General features: G+C 50.5%; 1 protein-coding gene across 1 annotated transcript in view; it reads right to left on the bottom strand.

Moving 5' to 3' along the window:
• Window positions 1-600: 600 nt before the first annotated feature.
• PHLPP1 (PH domain and leucine rich repeat protein phosphatase 1) overlaps window positions 601-19,488 on the bottom strand; it is a 307,243-nt gene continuing 288,355 nt past the window's right edge. Inside the window, exons 16-20 of the mRNA XM_006892758.1 lie at window positions 19,111-19,241; window positions 13,321-13,425; window positions 7,590-7,784; window positions 4,788-5,016; window positions 601-1,737 (exon numbers count right to left, since the gene is read on the bottom strand). Of these exons, the coding sequence (XP_006892820.1) occupies window positions 601-1,737; window positions 4,788-5,016; window positions 7,590-7,784; window positions 13,321-13,425; window positions 19,111-19,241 (1,797 nt within the window). The remainder of the gene's footprint in view (window positions 1,738-4,787; window positions 5,017-7,589; window positions 7,785-13,320; window positions 13,426-19,110; window positions 19,242-19,488) is intronic.

Genomic DNA, 19,488 nt, shown 5'->3' with positions numbered 1-19,488 from the left:
TGAGCTATTTACAATAGAAATTTCTCAATCAACTGTTCTCTCAGAGAAAATTAGTGAATCCCAGTGACTTAAGTCACCTGACAGAGTAAAGCAACTCCTCGGAGTTAGTCTCCATATTCTACAAATGTCTGTCATTTTCAAGACAAAAAAAAAAAAAAGCCTTTCCCCCCAAAGAAATACAGAACTACTGGTATTACTAAATCGTTCAGATGGCAACCTGTCCTGTCTGCTCCAAAACAAAACAAAACAAAAAGCCACTTTTAAAAAATATTACAATATCATTAACTGTTTCTCTGTAATATATTAAAACCTTTTTGTTCTTTGTCTTTACACATCTGATATGTTAGGGGAAGAAGTTAACAAAAGGAAATCATATTGGTAAAACATCACTAGAAGAAAAAAGTGATAATTATATATATATATATAAAACAAAACAGAAAAATAAAAACCAAGAGAAGAATCTACAGTTAGCTGCGCGAACAGGCTGGGAGGAGAGGAAGACCCCTGGTTGAAGGTGAGCCCGGAGACTCTGTGTCTTTTCGGTTAGTTTATTTAAATAGTGCTCGGGTCGGGTCGGGCCTGGCCAGGCCGGCGCGAGGGTCAGAGCGGCGTGTCGTAGAAGTCCGGCAGGGGGTCCAGCGGGTACTGTCGCGGGGGTGGTGGCTGCAGCTGGGGGGGCTGCTGCTGCTGCTTCATGAGCTCTTTGACCTCCTCCTCCAGCTCGGGCGGGATGATGAACTGGTCATCGGGGTCCGGCTGGGCCGGCGCGGCAAAGTAGCCCCCTGCCTTCCGGAGGGGCGCGTCAGCAGCCACCTCGATCACGTTGTGGCTGCGCTCCTGGGGGGCCACCGAGCCATTGCCCCTCCTGCGGCCCATGGTGCCCACGGCCGAGAAATCCGGCTTCCTGGGCAGACCCGACTCGTCCTCGTTGGCGCTGATGACGATGCCCTCGTCGCTGGCCTCTGTGGGCGCAGGCGCTGGGCCCTGCAGCGCCTCCTTGTCCTTGGCCCGGCCGCAGTGGACGTCCGCGGCCACCTCCACGCGGCTGCCGTTGCTGAATACACCCTCGATGGGCTCCTTGTCGTCGCTGTCCAGCCCGTTGTCCGAGAAGGCGCTGGAGAAGGTGGTGCTGGACAGCTGGCGCTGGAAGGCGCTGGCCAGGCCGGCCGGGTGCAGCGCGCAGCGGGGCTCGCTCGGGTAGGCTGGGCTGCTGTCGGCCAGCGCGCCGGCGGGGGGCTCGTCCGAGGCCGTGGAGCCCACCTCACTGCTCATCTCGGAAGTGGAGATCTCGCTGCTGATCTCCGAGGCCAGGCCGCTGCTGGACGAGGGCACGCCGAGCGCGTCGGCCGGCCGGTCCTTGATGACCACGCTGACCGAGGCAGGGAAGCCGGGGCTGGGCGGGGGCGGCCCGGGGGCGCCCAGGTCGCAGCAGCAGAAGGTGTCCTCGCTGACGCTGAGCTGGACCACCACGGCGCTCATGCTCTCGTGGCCGCCGTAGCTCTGGGCCAGCGTGCACAGCTTCTTGGCGGCGGCCAGTGCATCGGGCACCGGCCGCACGGCCTCCACGGCCTCCTCCACTGACAGGCTGTCCCACAGGCCCTTGCTGCCCAGGATGAAGAACTCGTCCTGGGGCGTCAGCGTCACCGACTGCACGTGCGGCCGGGGCACCACGCTGGGGTGGAGGAAGGTGTAGCCCAGGATGCGGGTGGACTCGGTCACCCCGTTCACCTTGCCGTCCTGGAGGGGGAGAAGCCGACAGTTAGCCGTGTCCACAGGATGCACCCCACTGCTCCCCAACCAGGGGACATGGGACAGTGCTGGGGGACCATCAGTCTGCAGCACACACTCGGGCAGCTCCACAGTGCACCCCAACCCCAGGACAGAGGGTGGGCCTTCTCCCTCTGGTGAGCAGTCGGTGGCCCCTGCCACTGGACCTCCTCATTCAGGACCCCAGGAAAGTGCCAGGGCCTCAGACAGTTAATACTACCCATGGGGCAGTGGTCAGTGACCCTGAGCCCCCTGAGAGTACAGAAGCAAGGCCCACAGAGGGCAGGCCTCTCCTCTCTGTAAGCAGTAGTGTCCCTGTCACCAGAAACCCTAGGTGGCAGGGCAGAAAGAGCAGGACAGAAGGAAGTATTTCAGGGACTCCGCTTACGGAATCAGGGTCATTCTTGAAGAACAAGTCCTGTCACAACCCCTACCACAACCCTCATCTGACCACACGGCCAGCCAGGCCTGCCTGCCGCACTGTACCAGGCTGAGCTGTACCCCCCTGAGCAGATGCCAAGCTGGTGAGTCAGAGGAAGGCCAAGCCTGTCTGTCCTACAGCCCAGCATGGACCCAGGGTCTGCGTGCTGAAGATGATGTTTAAGCGGAAGAAGGGAAAGAAAACCAGCATCATGGACAAGGGACCCCGGGGTGAGACCGGCTGGGGAAGAATGCGCGTGTGTCAAGAGGGGCCAATTCTTAGTTTCCTCCACCTTGATTTCCTGGTGGCAGCCAGGAGAAGGGAAGCCTCCTGGCTTTTGGTCAGCTGGGCTCTGGCCATGTTAATCACTAGCCAAAGCCTTGGACCTTTACTACCGTAGGCAGAGAGTGGAGCACACAGGCCACCTGCTCAGCTCTCCCTCCCCATCTGACAAGGCTGCACTTCTCAGGTACACACAGTGTGTTCACAGGCCTCTATTTCCCCACCCCACCCCACCCACATATTTATTACTTTTAAAAACATTTGCCAGTTCAACAATTTCTGCACGTGTGACTCAGTGTGGAATGGCGTATGCTCTTCCTGCGATGCAGACATACCCACCAATCATCCACCACCAGCACCCTAGACTCGATGGCCATTCAGCCAAAGCGGCTCCTTCCTCCTCCTGTGCCTGGTCAACCACTAAGAAACTTCAGCTTACAGGAATAGTTTCTGATTTCATAGGAGCAAGATCAAATGACCTGTGTCCCCCTGCAATGGATTGATTCTGCTCAACCTACTGCCTACAAAGGTTCAGCGATGCTGTGTCAAACATCAAGACTTCCTTTCTCAATACAGCTGAGTCTAAGCCCCTGACGCCTCGGTCCACTTTGTTTATCCTGTTGCTGGATGGATGGGTTGTTTCTACCTTTTGTCGGTTGTGGAAAAATTTCTGCAACGTACCCGTCCCTCTTTTTAGCACCTGTTTTCAGGAAAGACTCTAGCAACTGAAGCTTGGGGGGCAAGTTCAGGGTGAGGTGACCACACAAAGGGGGTCTCATCTCCCCGAGCATTTATTTCCTGTCCACCTGTCACCTTCCATCCTGATTTTGTGTGGTATCTGCTTGGTGTCCTGGGGTGACAGGTTTTAGTTCCAACTCCCCGCCTCTCCCAGCGTTTTACACAGCCCGTCATACTCATGCTAGAAAGTAAAATGAGCAAGACAAGGCTCCAGGCACACTGAAACCCCTGCCCTCTTCTAGGGTAATCTGTGCTTCCCTGAGAGGGAAATGCGGCAAAGCCCTTGCGGTTCTACTCAATGCTTTGGATTTCTCTGAGGTCTCTCTTTTTCTTTCTTTATCTCTCTCTTTCTGTGTGTTTGTGCAGCATGTTTCAAAGTAGGTTAGCAAGAAAACACAAGGGGGTTGTAAATCCAATATTGCCGACAAAAGTGAAGAGACATCACCAAAAACAAGGACATACCTGAATTCTGGAAGGATGTCATGGATTTCAATGCACGAGAAAACTGACTCTTGCATCGACTTTGGCTAAATGGGGCACTGCTCTCTGCACAGCCTCATACTGCCTGCTTCCAGCATGAAGTGCATGTCAACCCTTCATTTTCACCCTCTCTACTCCGAGAATAGGCAACGACATCCTTGTTCCCATAGAACTGCGTGTGGAGCCTGAGTCTCCCCAGATCTTCCCCATGGCCCGAATCAAAGCCCTAGAATCAGTGTTTTATCTGTGGGATCACAGGCTCCCCACAGGCTATCCATGCAGCTGCGATGTCTTCTCTCCCTCACAACTGTCCAGCTGGTGTGAGCAGGGTGGCCCCCGGTCCCATGCTGAGGACATGCCGTCTGTCAGGCACTGAGATGGATAGATGGACGAAGTGTAACTCTAGAGCCCACCAGCAGTTGTAATGGTGACGAGTCTTGTTAAAATGTAATTGAGTGTACAGGTTTCTCAAGGCACCAAGAGCATCATTCTGGGCCTGATGCTGTGCTGTTGGAGGGCCCGAGAGCTGCTGTCCTGTGTATCGTGGGATGCCAAACAGCATCCCTGGCCTCTGAACACTACACCCTCCTCCAGCTGGGACAACAAAAACGTCTCCAGCCATTGCAGCTGCCTCCAGGGCCAGACCGGCCATGGTGGCGACGGCTGCCTTATCACAGGTGTCGGAGGCTGGAGCACAAAACTCAGCTGGCTCCATCCGTCCAAGCAGTGGAGGTCTCTACTCAGCCTTGGAAGGCAGCACTGGGACCTCACTACTCCCATTTGGTGGGTGGGGAAACTGAGGCTGAGAGGTCACCACCTGCACTTGGCAGAACTCGGACTTGATCATCCTAGGCAGTGTGGATCCAGGGGGAGAGCCCTCAGGCCCCAGACCCGAGCCTGTGCAGAGGTGGGGATGCCCACGAGGGCTCAGCCCACCACGGAGAAGTGCACGCAGAGGCCTTCCATAAACACTCATTCGTATCGTGTCCTTCCCCATCTCCTACAAGAAGCTGCTGGACGACACTAAGGGCCTGCTCTCTGGATGGAAATGCCGCCTCACACGCTCTGTCAGGCGTCAGGACCCGTCCCTCCCGCTCACCTCTGTGATGATGGCCTTGTGCTGCTTGACCCTCCTCAGCTCCTCCTCACAGCTCATGGCGTACGACCTGGACAGCAGCAAGGGCTTCCCGTGGCGGCAGAGGACTGTCTGGCACTTGCCCACATTGGCCGAGGTCAAGGTGAACGTTCCTCCGGGGTCCATGGGGTCGTGCTTGATGTGACACAGGACAGCAGCTCCCCCGAGTTTCTGCCCGGCGGTTCCAAGCTTCCTGGGAAGGCAAGCACGTCAGGGTGTTCAATCCACAGTGAGGCTGTGTGGCTGGACGGACTAGGAGATGAGAACCAGAGGAACTCAATCTGCTTCCCTCCAAACGGACATCAGCCCCTCAGAGGGGACGCATGTGGATTCGGAAGTCACCCACCTGCTCAGAGGGCCTGCCACAAAAGGGGTGTCACACACCTCACCCCTGGAGCCACGGGATCTCACTGGGAATAATGGAGCCCCTGGGCCACCAACTTTCCTATCAGCACACCCCAGAAATAGCAGTAAAATACGGCTCTATCCATGCACCTCTAGAGGCCTCTGTTCCGTGAGAAGAACATCAGAATAAAACTCCACTTCCACTGAGTGATTCTGCCTCACAGCAACCTTCCAAGGCTGTAAATCTTAACAGGAGGAGACGGCCATCTTTTCTCCATGAAGCAGCTGATGGATTCAAACTGCCAACCTTTCTGTTATCAACCTGACACACTGCGTACTATACCAACCAGACCCCTTACACAAACAAGGCAGGTGAGAATGGAATGCTATTCTCGCTGATGCACACACTTCTAAGTGACAGATCACACTTCACTTCTAAATGACCGATCACTCTTCTCTCCCAAGACGCTTGCTGCATGCACCTTGATATCTTGGGCCATTCACATTCTTGCCCTACATGGTGAAGCCAGCTGGCCTAGTTCTCTCTGGCAGGATTCACACACAGGATCTTCTAAGGACAATTCAGCTCCTAAGTAGTTATGACTAAGTCTTTTATTATGACCATTAAGGATAGTGAAAGGGAGCTTGGGTGGTAAGGAGCTGAGCTGCCAACCCCAAGGTGCATGGTTCAAATCCACTAACTGCTCCATGAGAGAAATATGGGAACTCTCCCCCTGCGCGATTTACTGCCTCTAAAAACCCACTGGAGGGTCAGCGTCCAGCAACAATAAGGATAGTGAAACGTAGTCTCACGTACTTTGGGCATGTTACGAGGGGTTAATTCTTAGAAAAAGACATCACGCTTGGAAAGGTGGAGGGTCAGTGCACGAGAGGAAGGCTCTAAATGCAATGGGCACAGATAATCTAACAATGCGCTCCAGTGTGTCAGAGATGATGAGGACGGCAGAGAAGAAGGCAAGGTTCAGATCCATTGTTCACGGGTCACTATGAGCCAACAACCAGTCCTCAGAGACTTACTAGAAAACAAGTTCCCCCAGTCACTAGGGAGCAAAGAACTCCCATAGGATTCTCACGCAGGGCCATGGCTCCCAGGCCATCCTCCTGACAGCCGGCTGGGACAGGAACAATGTGGTAAACGGACAAGTCTCAGGTGTGTGGTTCCTGGTGCGTGGCTGCGTGAATCAGGTGGCAACACCAGCAACGGAAACCAGGGCTGCCCTTTCCCACGGCTCAGGAGGTGATGCCAAAGAAAAGCCAGTCCTTGAAGGATCAGAAAGCTTGTCACTCCCCCCTACGAATACTTGACAGGAAGTAAGAGGTAGGCTTGGCCTTTCAGAGCTCACTCTAGCATCTTCCTTACCCAGGCACAGTGGTCTCCTTTGACAGAAACGGGATGGTGTTTGTGAAAAGCACAGCTAGCAGAGCTCCAAGAGTTTGGGGTATAAGTTAACAAATAGGATCTGTTATCACCACCCCTCAGTTTCTACCTGTGGACAAACACCGAGGGCCAGAGAGGAGGGTGCGCTGAGCAGTGAGTACCTCGTGGCCTGCCCCTACCGAGCCCTTACAGAAGGACTATTTCTGACTCAAGGCACAGCAACGCTCAGCTGACATGCCTGCCCTTATTACAAAGCTACTTCCTCTCTGGCAAGTCCTCAAGGAAGAAAAAGGGAGAAGGTGTGTGGTGCCACTGCCTTTTGAGTTCTGGAATATTCTTCCTTATTTTCTGGTGCTCTTGCCTCCACAAGTGTGTGCAGGATAAAATTTCTCTGAAGGAAATTCCTTCACATCCTATATAAAAAGCCAGAACAAGTGATTGTTTGCACGAGGGAGGGTCTCTTCATAACATCCAGCCTCAGAGAGTTAGAAGCCACGTTTCTTGGGGGTAAGTTGCCTGGAAGCTCTGCTACAGGTGTTAGGCTTAACGATACAGCATCCTAGTGACACTGCCAGGTAACGGGGCGGCAGCGGGGGTGAGGCGACAGGGCGCAACACAGGAAAGAGAATTCAACTCCTAATCTAAAATGGGACCATCTCATGACCACAAAGCTACCAAAGGATGTCATAAAGTGAACATGCAGGACATTTCAAAAAGCAGCTCAGACCTCAGAAAGAGCATGGAGCCTCTGGATTTCATCTGACTGAAGGAGGGCTGTGGAGAACATTCTAGCGAAATCTGGAAGCGTAAGAAGATTGTGAGGTCCAGGTGTAAGAGGAAGTACAAGGGTGTCTGGACATCACAGTACAATGAGCTTGCCCCAGTGTCTGACACCACAGTGGGGTGCAGGGCACCACTCATGTCTGGGACACTGACTCGTTTAAAGGCAGTAAGAGGGCTGCAAGGCCCATCTTCTGGCCGAGGGCAGATGCTTGGGGTGCCAGGGAACAAGGCGGGCTTACCTCTGCATGACGATGAACGTGTTGACCATGTACTCCTCCTCGTGCCTGGTCTTCTGCATCTCCTCAGCCAGAATGTCGCTCATGGTGCACTGGAGAAGGTAGGGCACCTCCACGTTACGGTCCCCGTCGAACACCCCGTACAGGGCCTCCCGGTTGTCACAGAAGTTGTTCACCGACAGGGCTGCAACACACAACCTGCAACGCAACAATGCATTTGGGTTAAATCTGCTCATCTTCCCGGCTCCATCCCAGTCAACGCTTCCTCACGCCCCAGTGCTTCAACCCTACGTGAGTTCAAAGACAGTGACTGTGGCCTCTTCTCTTTCTTCATGGCTCCTGAGATTAAAACAGGTAAACTGATTCCAGCTAATTTCTATGAGGGATGGGGGAAGGGAGCAGAAGTGACAAGAAAGGGGTGTTGGGAATTTTGGGGGTGATGGAACAACTTCATGTCTTGACTTTGGTGGTGATTAAATGATTATAGTCTTTTGTTAAAACCTGCAGAACTATGTGCTCAAAAAAAGAGAGAGATATAAAAAAAGATGTATTTATTATATACAACTTTTTATGCAAAGCAACAGAAAAAGAATGTATTGTGTTTGCTTTATCTGCTCAGTGGCTAAGCCTGCATTTTGAACGGGTTCCGTGATGGCTGGTGATTCAGAACCAGAAGAGGTCAGAATTATAAAAATTAGAGTGATCTGTAATGATAACAAGAACAGGACAAAGTAGAGGTTGAGGAGACTCCAAGGGTGTGCAGTGAGCCCTTTCAGGAGATGATGAGTGAGCTGGGATTGCTGTCAGGGCTGTGAAAGCCACACACACACCCATGGCACTGCAGTCAGTGGCCGTCTCTGAGAGGGAAACTGTTGTTTCTGGCTCTGCTAAGAAAGAAAGTGGGTAGGTGATCAACACAATAAATGCCCTTTTAGAGGGAGATGAAAGTTCTAACAGGGTTTCAACCTGTAATTTGCTCTGTTCCGGTTCATCCAACATTTAAAAAAATCTGGGCCTATGATTGTTTTGCTTCCTTAGCCATAACTGAAGTGAGAAGAAATGGTTCGAGGTCCTGGGTTAAGCACCCAGCAGCTAACTAAAAAGTCAGTGGTTTGAGCCAAACCAAAGATGTGGCAATCTGCTTCCATGGGAATTACAGCCTTGGACATCCTACAGGACACGTCCATTCTCCTTCCAGGATGCCTTATTAGTAGGAATCCACCCCACAGCAAGGGGCTTGGTTTTTCAATAGTTTCCAGGCACACCTGTCACATATGTAAACCTATTACTTATTGACGATAAAACAATAATGATCCTAATAATTATCATTAATGATAACAACACTAACACTGAAATAGGGGTGCTCTATTCTGCATACTTCACACATGGAACTCGTGTGATCCTTCCCACAATCCTGTGGAGTAGGCACTGTTTATAACACCTTTCGTAGATGAGAATATGAAGAAGGAAGCTGAGTAACTGTCCAAGGTCAGACAGCAAATAAGTTTGGAGTCCACCCGGATTCAATCAGTCTGGCTTTGATCCCAGTGTCAATGAAGTTTTTGCCTCCATTTATTTAGAAAAATAAGTCGGCTTAAATTAGATGGCACGAAGTAATGACCTTAAATTCAGTGATATTAAATCACCTTATTGCTTGGGAAAGTAGAATTTGATTGAAGAAGGGGAAAATGTACTGACTGAGTGACAGTAATAGTGGCTGGCGGGGCAGACCTGGTGGGGTGACTATGAAAGTGGGCTGGAGCGTGGTGGACCTGGTGGGGTGACTATGATAGTGGTCTGGAGCATGGCAGACCTGGTGGGGACGGCACAGGAGAGGGGCACTACAGCCGGGGTCTGCAAGACCTCCTTCAACAACAAATCAGCTGTCCTTCTGTCCTCTTATAATCCCTTCCTGGTCAGACAATGGTCATGTGTTTCTACAAAAGAAGAGGAGGGGGCCGGGGACAGAAGGAAATGATGTGATTTTAAAACAGCCAGGAGTGGTCATCCCCAGGAGCTCTTCTTTCTGAGTCTCCTGTTTGGTTTTCAGTCACAGGAAGAACCTGCAGTTTCCCAGCACCACTCTGCAGCTGGGTTTCCCCCAGGAGTCTGAGGCGGCCTGGAAGGAGGGGCAGCCTGGAAGGAAGGGCGGCAGGAAGAAGGCAGAGAGTAGCCATCCACTGAGCCAAGGAGCCAGGGGTCACGGAGTTCTTCCTGCTTCTCAAGAAGGCAGGTAACAAGCAAGTAGTTTACATGATGGCCTCATCCGCTGATCAGAAACAGAACACTGGGGGAACTTCTGCCAGCAAAATCAAAGGGTAAAAAGAATCCACCTCCAAAACAAACACACGGCCAGGCCAGGGAGTGGCCTCCAATAGCTTTCTTGATGTAGGGGGTAGTTTCCAGGTGGCCCTGGTGGGACAATGTGCTATTGTTCCTGTGCTTACATTACACAGTACAGGTAATCTCTGACTGATGACCAGGTTCCTGGGTTCAAGGACTCTGCCATAAGCCATTTCTGGCCCATGTGGAGGAATATCTGGCTCTTGTTTTAGTTTTCATTATTATTGCCTTTTCTTATCAGTATCTTTATAAATCTGATCTTTATTTTGGCGTTTGGAATCAGAATGAAGCATCAACAAATTGTATGGGTCGTAGGTGATCCCCTCCTGGGCTTATGAGGGTGGAAATCACATGGGAAGATACTGCTCACTTTCCTAGATTTTTTCCCCTGGAGTTGTTGATGGATTTGAACCAGCAGAGGTATGGCCTTTGGCTGAGCAGTGCAACTCCTTATGGCCGACATTGTCAGAGCTGCCCTACACAATGTTGTTGTGGACCGTCAGGTCAGAACTCACCCAGAGGTGACCCTTCAGTGGGATTTTGGAGGCAGTTTAATTGCCTGGGAGGCGACGGCCCATCTTTTTCCCTTGGGGAGCAGCTGGTGGATTTGAACCATGTGCCTTTAGGATGGCCACACAGCTCTTTACCACTTGTCTACCAGAGCCCCCGCCCTACGCTGTAGGTGTTGGTGGTGAGGTGCCATCAAGTTGGAGTCATGTGCCTTTGGGACTGCAGCACAGCTTCTTGCCCCTGGGCCACCAGCGCCCCCTGTAGGTAGATTATTATTAATGATGATTTGTGGAAAACAACAAAATCGATCGTTCTAAGAGGTCCACTGCAATCTGCATATGTCCTATGTTGGAGCCACCTGTATGACAAAAGTTAAAATACACAAGAGGAGACCCGCAGGGTACAGGGGGTAAAGTGAATGGTGGTGAAACAACATGGGTAGCAACGCTGAGGATGGTGCCATGGCACGGAGAATGGACCTCGAGTGCTGATCTGTGGGCGCAGGAACCACTGGATCGGTGCATGTTTGCTGTCTGTTGTGAACCGCAGCGTCGGAACCGACCCATAGCTGACCCTCTGGCTGGTTTTCAGAGGCAGTTAATCACATGGGAGGAGACTGCCCATCTTTCTCCCATGGAGCAGCTGGTGGCCTCAAACCACATGCTTTTGGGATTGCAGCACAGCTTCTTGCCACTAGGCCACCAGAGCTTTGCATATTTTCACCAAATAACCCCAAACCCTCCTGCCTGTAGGGAGAGGCACTGCTAAGCCCAAGGCTCTGCCGGTATGGTGGTCTGAAGCCACGAGCAGCTCCACAGGACAAAGCTGGGCCACCTCCTCCATGTGACTTACAGCCTGGGAGACCCAGCGCAAGAGGGAGCTGCGTTGGTTCCGCCTCCACGGCAATGAGCTTGAGCTTGTCACCCGCTTCATTAATATACATGAGTAAGTAATAAATTTTAATGCCTTTAGAAGTTTAAAAGCCTATCTTGGGTTCACATCAATGATCTGGAACTAGAAGGCAGTTTCACATAAGGGTGTTTGCAAGGCAGACGTAAGGCCTTTAATCTGAAAGGTGATTGATCTTCAGAAAGCCACGGAGCGCCTGAAAGCACGAATCCTCCCTGTTCCCGATATGAGGTGTGGATCAGGAACAACATGCCTGGAGCCCGGGAGGACGGCATCAAGGCTCCTCTGAGCAGCCTGCCTTTGCCAAACTCCCAGTGCAGCCCAGAGGACAGGGGTGGAGCTGGGGCCCTCCTGTGGACAGCCCCGTGAAAGGGGAGAGGCCCTGGGTCGGCCCCAGGGCTGGAGGGGCCTGCCACAAAGAAAAGCTGTGTCTTTCTCACAAGAGGTCATCGGCGGCCTGGGTTCTCAGTCCCAGACGCACAAGAGAATCACCGTGGAGATTTTCCACCATCTGATCCACGTGGTCTGGGCTCGGACCTTCAACAGAATTCTCCACTTGATTCTATGGTGATCTTCGTAAGGCCTGAATACTAATGCTGACCATCCTAGGGACATTGTCAACTTCCTGCTCCCTGCCTACTCCCAGCGCTCTGTGTTCTTACACCCTGATTAAATGATGAACATTCTTATTTAGAGAACACTACTTTTCCAGGGGTCCCAGGATGGTGCAACGGTTCACATACTCAGCTATCGGTCCAAAGCTAATCGAAAAGCCTGGAGGGTCCATTCTACTCAGAGGTGCCTCAGAAGAAAAGGCTGGTGATTAACTTCTAAAATCTCAGTCACTGGAAACTCCGTGAAGCCCAGTGTGCTCTCGGACACACACAGTGTCCCATGAGTGGGAGTCGAGTTAACAAGCAGACAAGTTTTTACTTTTTCAGAAATCAGCACCTTATCGTATTGAAGGAGGCTCTGGTAGTGCTTTCAACTGATATAAAAGGTTGGTGGTTCGAATCCACCAGCTGCCCCAGGGATAAGGATGAAGCTTCCACAGGGCGCCAGCCGTGGGCACCTGGTGCGGTTCTTCTGTCTGTCAGGACGGGCCACCGTGAACCCTGAGCTGAACTAGACCTCATGGGGTGGCTGGTCTCCTTCATAACGACGTCATTGGGGAGGTGCATCACACACAGGCCACCAGGACTCCAGCCGGCACAATGACATCAACAGTTTCACGAAACATGAGCCCAAGAGTGAAGAGCTAGACCACAGCCCTCAGGAGAAGCATATTTATAGCTGAGTTTGAGGGCTCAGGGGGGTGGCTCTGGCAGGGGGCGGGGGTACAGACTGGATGGCAGTGAGTGTTTGGGGTGACGAAGGGAGGGACGGACGGTGAGAACAAGGACGTAAAGGGAGGGAAGGCGGGCTGGATGCGGTGGTCAGACATGAGCTGATGTGGAGCGCGTGGACATCAACCTGCTGCCCGCTCACTGCGGTGAGAAGGGGCTTTCTGAACGGCCAGCTGGCCAGGCCCCGAGTGGAGCAGGGACAGTCAGGGCCACGTCTCCTTTCATCCTGTCCCTGTGTGCTCATAAACAGGCCTCAGAGGGAGATAAAGAGGCTTTTCAAAAGAGCAGGGATGCATTTCAATCCTCGGCCTTCCCCCAACACCGGAGTCTCACATAGGTATAAAGTGTCGGCTACACCGTATCCTAGCAACAGCCCTCACAAAGCGCAGCCATCAGGCCACCGGCCTCCTGCTCACCCCAAAGCCACAGAGGCGCCTCTCGGGGTGGCCTCTGACCACTGGGGGAGACCTCAAAGCTACCTGCTCACCCCCAAACCATGGAGGTACCTCCCAGGGCGGCCTCTGACCACTGGGGGAGGCCTTGCACCTGCACGGGGCTCATCTTCACCCCTCTGGGAACACGTGGCGGGCAGGGGACAGCGCATGTATCAGTTGCACCCCACTTACTTGTTTTTCACCCCGGAAGCTTCAGTGTAACCATGGCTCCACACGGCCGGGGCTCCAGAGGCGTCCCCTCCTGAAGGCTGGTCGATCTTGAAACAGCGGATGTTACTGGAGGGACAAGAAGAGGCTCGTTCAGACCAAAGACTGGCAGGGCTGCCCTCACCCGGGGACAGGCCCGCGAGCACCCGGGTGCCAGCCGTTACTGCGCTCCACGCACAGTCTGAAATGTTCACCGGCACAAAGTACCCGCTGCTGCTCAGGACACAACCACGGCGCACAGACGGAGCAGGAAAACCATCACGGACCTTAACTCTGGGCCCACGAGGTGCCCGGTCTGTCGGGAACCGAGAGGACAGAACTCAACCTCGACTTGAGAAGAAAGTCAAGGCTCCAGCTGGGTGTGTTCTTACAACCCAAACCCCCAGATTTGAAAAGAACAAACTCTAAGGCCAGTGACACTATGTGTAGTGAGAGAACTCAGAGACATTCATCCCTAAATCTCGTTCCTGTCCACGCTAAGCCTTCATGTATTTAACAGACTCGAGTAAGGAGCTGTCTTCCCCCGAAGCATCACCTTCTTGTCACACTCACAAGCCATCCACACCACAAATCATACACTAGAGAAAGCCTCAAAAAGAGGAGCATTTCACAAGTTACAGCTGCCATCTGGGCTGTTCAATCAACTCCGACTCAGAGCCCTTACACGACAGAGAACTGTCCCTCAGCATTCCCCAGGCTGCAGTTTCTACGGAAGGAGGTCTGGTGGTACAGAGTCTATAGTGTGCAAACCAAAGGATCAGTCTGTGGTGGTTCAAATCCACCAGCTGCTCTGTGGGAGAAAGACGGGCTTCTTCACAGCCCTGGAAACCCAATGGAGGAACACTAGGAGTTGTAAGAGGCTTACTGGGACCAAAAGGCTAATTTTTAAAGACATTTGTATTTTTATGGGTAGATAAGGATACATACGTATCACAGAACCTCCGAATAATTCCATAGGGAGCTCTGGTGGCCTAGTGGTAAAAGGCTGTGTGGCAATCCAAAGGTACGCGGTTTGAATCCCCAAGCGTCTCTGTGAGAGAACGATAGGGAATCTCCTTCCGTGTGATTTACTGCCTCTGAAAACCTGCTGGAGGGTCAGCTATGGGACTGTTCTGACTCTATGGTACACAACAACAAGGCTGACCAATAAGGGAGACATCCGTGGAATGTAATAAAGAAAAGTACAATAACAAAAGCAAACAAAATCCCTCACAATCCTTCCTAGTGAAGCATCAGTGTTTCAGTCCTGGGCTAGTGGGAGACAGCCATCGGGAGTGAGTCGAAGGTTCCCTTTTGTGCATCCTCCAACGAGTCCGACAGTGTCCATGCAAGTGGCAGCTTGGCCTCTTGTTGGAGGTGCCACATACATTTACCCTGGTTCTCTAGAACCAACAGCACAAAGAAGGCCTTAGCTATGCGAATTCTCCCTGTTTATTAAGAACCCGCGAGCCTTGAGAGGCTAAACAGAAGGTGGCATCTGTATGTGAGAGCTCTATGGCTTCACTGTCAGGGGCTGCTTCTCTTCATGTGAGAGTGTGTGTGAGGCTCCCACATCACCGAGGCCATGCCAGGAACACATGCGCATCGTCCAAAAGTTGACAGACCTTTATGCACATGTGATAATGGTACCATTTTGTAGACATTTCCTCCCAAATAAGTTCTACATGCACATACTGTGCAACGTGCTGTGGAAACTAACAGGGGTTGTGAGGTGTGCAGAAAGCTGGACAACGCGTCACTGCGGCCCAAGACTACAGCACGTGGTCATGCCTCTCCCTCCTTATTATGAATAAGCCACTTTATAGTCACTAAGCCTAAGAGATATCTTGACGACAATCCCCTCTGCCTGGAGTGAAGACCATTATTCCTGATTGTTACTCCGCATCATTTTCTTCTGCACTAGAAAACCTTGGATTCAGAAGTTTATAATCATGCTCCAGAGGGCAATTGTTTCAGCATACAATTCCTCCAGTAGCGCCCACTTACGGAAACATGCTGTCACTTAAATGTCTATTTAGTATTTCCTTGGCATACTAAAAAGACTGAATCTCTTACTGACAATGGCATTTCATGTCATTATTTGTACTTTTTTTCGTTAAATGTCACTGTCCCCTTCTCTACTGTTTGAGCATGTGCTACTTTTCTTATTGATTTACAAGAATATTTTCTACTAATCATTAGTACTTGCGGTTCCACATATTTTGGCTAATATTTCTTCCTAGTTTGCCTCTGGATTTACTCACGGTAGTTTTTGGAATGGACACTTAAGTCTTTTATGTATAAAAGTACATGATATAGGAAACAATTGAAAACGTCATGGCTTGGATCAGGCTTGGTTAGGGACCTCTCCCACATACGGAGGAGTAATGATGTCAGTCTGAGAACTAAGATGCATCTGATTCAGGCCAAGATCTTTCTGATCACTTGCTGTGCGTCTGAGAGCTGAACAATGAATAAGGACAGCAGAAGAACAACTGATGCCTTTGAGCTGTGTTGTTGGAGAGAAGCACTGAACATCCCATGGATGGCCAAAAGAACAAACAGGTATGTCCTGGAGAGGGTGCAGCCAGAGTGCTCTTTGGAGGCAAAGATGATGAGGCTTCACCTCACATACTTTGGGCATGTTGCTAGGAGGGGCTATTCCTTGGAGATGGACATGATGCTGGGAAGAGTGAAGGGTCGGCGAAGGATAAGACCCTCGACTAGGCAGACTGACATGGTGACTAGATAGACTGATACGGTGACTGCTGCAGTGGGCTCTTGTGTGTCAGGAAGTGTGAGGATGACACGGAACAGGACAGGGTTCAGAGCTGTTGCTCTTAGGATCGCTATGAATTGTGCTCTACTCGATGGCACCTACCAACAACATTATATAAACATGATGTTGTTGTTGTTAAGTGCCGTCGAGTCGCAGGCGACTCATAGCGACCCTACGAAGGAGAGTCCTGGACGCTTGGGTGCCTTTCATCCTCTCTCCAGGTTCATAGGGTTTCCGGAGGCAAGCTATTACAGAAGTGGATGCCACTCCTCCTTCCAAGCTATTACAGAAACATATATAACAAATATTAAAAGCAATGCCAGCATATTGGTTTCTTTTCTTGATTTCCAACCCCTGTTCTTTTTTTGTTGCTAAAGTGGCTTTTCCTAGTTTGTGAATATATTCCTAAGATTTATGGATTTAAAAAAATTCTTTTCTACATCTAACTCTTTAATCCATCTGAATTTATTTTGTGTGATGTAGGAAAGAAGTGTAAATTTTTTCAAATAGCCATTAGGAGGGGCCTGTCCCTGCAGAACACTGTGCTTGGTAAAGTGCAGGGTTGGAGAAAAAGAGGAAAAACTTCACCGAGACGGGCTGACATAGATGCCACAACTATCTGTGAAAGGATGACCTGTGTTTTCATAACACAAATACTTTTAGCCCTGAAAGATGCGTTAGAAGGTACACGTATCCAGGTCTCCTTCTCTTTCTAAAGATGAGATAATAGGCGAGCTCTGGTGGCCTAGTGGCAAGACGCTGCACTGCAATCCCAGAGGTGTGTGGTTCAAATCCACTAGATGCTTTGCTGGAAAAGGAGGAACAATTTCCTCCTGTCCCAGCCAAATCTGATTTGACGGTACACACACACACACACACACACACACGTAATAAAAAAATTTTTTTTTAAAAAAAGATGAGATAACAGAGATTTGAAGCGATGGAGGCGTGCTGGCTAAAGTTTCACATACTGGAATGAATGATAGAGAAAATGCACGTCTCCTATGCCTTACCCAGAATGGAGTTCTCTGCCTTCCACTGAGACAGCATTCTTTGACTTTGTGTTAAAATCTGTCTTCTCATTAAGTAGTTATATCTCAACACAGAGACTACTCCTACCTAGCCTGGTGTCAGGCTTTGAAGAAGACTCACCCACCACCTGTGCTATGCAGATGACATAGCCTTGTTTGCAGAAAATAAAGATAACTTGACGCAATGGAGAAGATCAAAGACTACAGCCTTCAGTGGAGATTGCAGAAAACGAAACTCATCCCTGGGCTAACAGGCAACATCATGATAGATGGAGAAAAGACTGAAGTTGTCAATGATTTCATTTATTTGGATCCACAATCAACACCCATGGTAGCAGGAGGCAAGAACTCAAAAGATGTATTGCATTGAGGAAATGCGATGAATAGGACCTATCCAAAGTTCTACAGAGCAAAGGTGTCCGTTTAAAGACTAAGGTGACCCTCATCCACGCCATGAGATTTTCAGTTGTTTCCTATGTATCTGAAAGTTGGACAATGAATAAGCGTATAAATTGTGCTGATGGAGAAAAGTACTGAATGGGTGACAAAAGAACAAGCAAGTGTGTCTTCGAGGAGGTGCAACCAGAGTACTTAGGAGCAAAGATGAAGACACTTGACCTCCCTTACCCTGGGGACTTATTTTTCAGAAGAATCAGGTAGTCCTTGGAAAGAGATGTCATGCTGGCAATGGTAGAGGGTCAAGAAAAGAGAGAAAAACTCTCACCCAGACAAACGGTGTATCAAACAGTGGCTGTATCCCAGGCTTGAGCACATCGGAGACTGGGCAGGACAGGACAAGGCTCAGACCTGCTGTTCATCTGGTTGCTAGGAATTGTAATCAACACAGTGGCACCACACAACAACAACAACAATAAAGCATGTCCTGTAATCTCCATCAGCGCTTTTCAACCTTGGATTTACACTAATGTCCGGTGTACTATTAATCGTTTGCCAGTATCCAACTCTTATCTGTGGTGATTTCTAAGAAAATAGCAAATTATTTTCAGCCACACATCTGCCCACTATAGAGAAGCATATGTGGCACACATATGCAATGACTAAAGTGTGACGGTGTCCAAAATAGTCAGCTTTGCCATGCAACCGTCCCGCAAAACACTGGAAAAATCCAGCAAAACTGCAGGAAGAAAGGAAAGACCACCCAGAATTGTGGTACTCAAAGAATATTGTGTCAGCATTTTGTTATCGATCCCTTCAGCCATTTTCTAGGGGTACACATACACTCACATGCACTCCAGTGTACATAAACAAATCATTTTGCAAAAGTGGGATTATACTATGCAAATGTCTTTGGAAGCTTTCTTTTCACTTGACATTATACTGTAGGGATCTTCAGAATCAGTCAGTACAGTTCTCCACTAGCATTTTAATCACTGTGTAATGACACTTCATTAAGGAGCATCTTTCCATTGACAGACCGAGTACATGATAAACATTCTTCTAAGGAACAAGGACACCTTTACTCTTTTAAAGATCAAACTTCAACCATAATAGCAGGCACAAGACTGAAAAACCAAAACTCAAATACGTGAAGTGCAAAAGGAACTCTGACAGGATCTAACTACGTGACACCTCCAGTTTTGTTGACATAACCTGGATTTTAGCTCCATGATAACTTGCCCCACATTTTGCCATAGTGTTCACGCTCCCTTCCTCCTCACCCTCTCCTCCTGCCCACCTCCCTGTGTTGATTCTTATCCTCACTCTTTTCTGTCTGGGCACTTTTTCCAAAACTTCCCAGAAGGACATGGAAGTTACTTGACAATTACGAGATATCATTTTTGCTCTCCATGTTCGTGCGATACAGATGTGTGGTGAACACAGCCAATACAACTGACCCAGGCACAAGGTGGCTGCTTCGTACTTTCTGCTCCATGTTTCTCCGGAGCTACTGATTTCACGTGCAGTGAGCGGGCAGGCCCCAGCCCTTTGCACAGCACCACTTACTTGAGCAGTTCCAGGGTCTTGTGATCAAGGACGAGCCTGGGGTTTCCCGTCAGGTCCAGCTCTTGCAGCTTTGGGGGCAGGTTTTCTGGAAGGGTGACTTCACAGAGCGCGTTACAGCTCAGGTCCACACACTGCAGGACAAGGGGACACAAAGAAGAGACAGTCTGCAGAAGCTGCTCAGGCCTGTCCACACCCCTGATCTGGGGTCCAACCATTCAGCACACACTAGTGCTCTGATCCAGGAGACAAAGTCTGACCACCCAGCACTCTGTACTGCCCCCATCCAGGAGGTGGCCTGACCAGACAGCACTCTGTACTGCCCCCATCCAGGAGACAAAGTCTGACCATCCAGCACTCTGTACTGCCCCCATCCAGGAG

Source organism: Elephantulus edwardii, unplaced genomic scaffold (genome assembly GCF_000299155.1).
Source record: "Elephantulus edwardii isolate Elephantulus edwardi_28Jun2011 unplaced genomic scaffold, EleEdw1.0 scaffold00118, whole genome shotgun sequence".
Lineage (NCBI taxonomy): Eukaryota > Metazoa > Chordata > Mammalia > Macroscelidea > Macroscelididae > Elephantulus > Elephantulus edwardii.
Note: the sequence above shows the minus strand (reverse complement) of the source record. Positions and strands in the feature narration are given on the sequence as shown.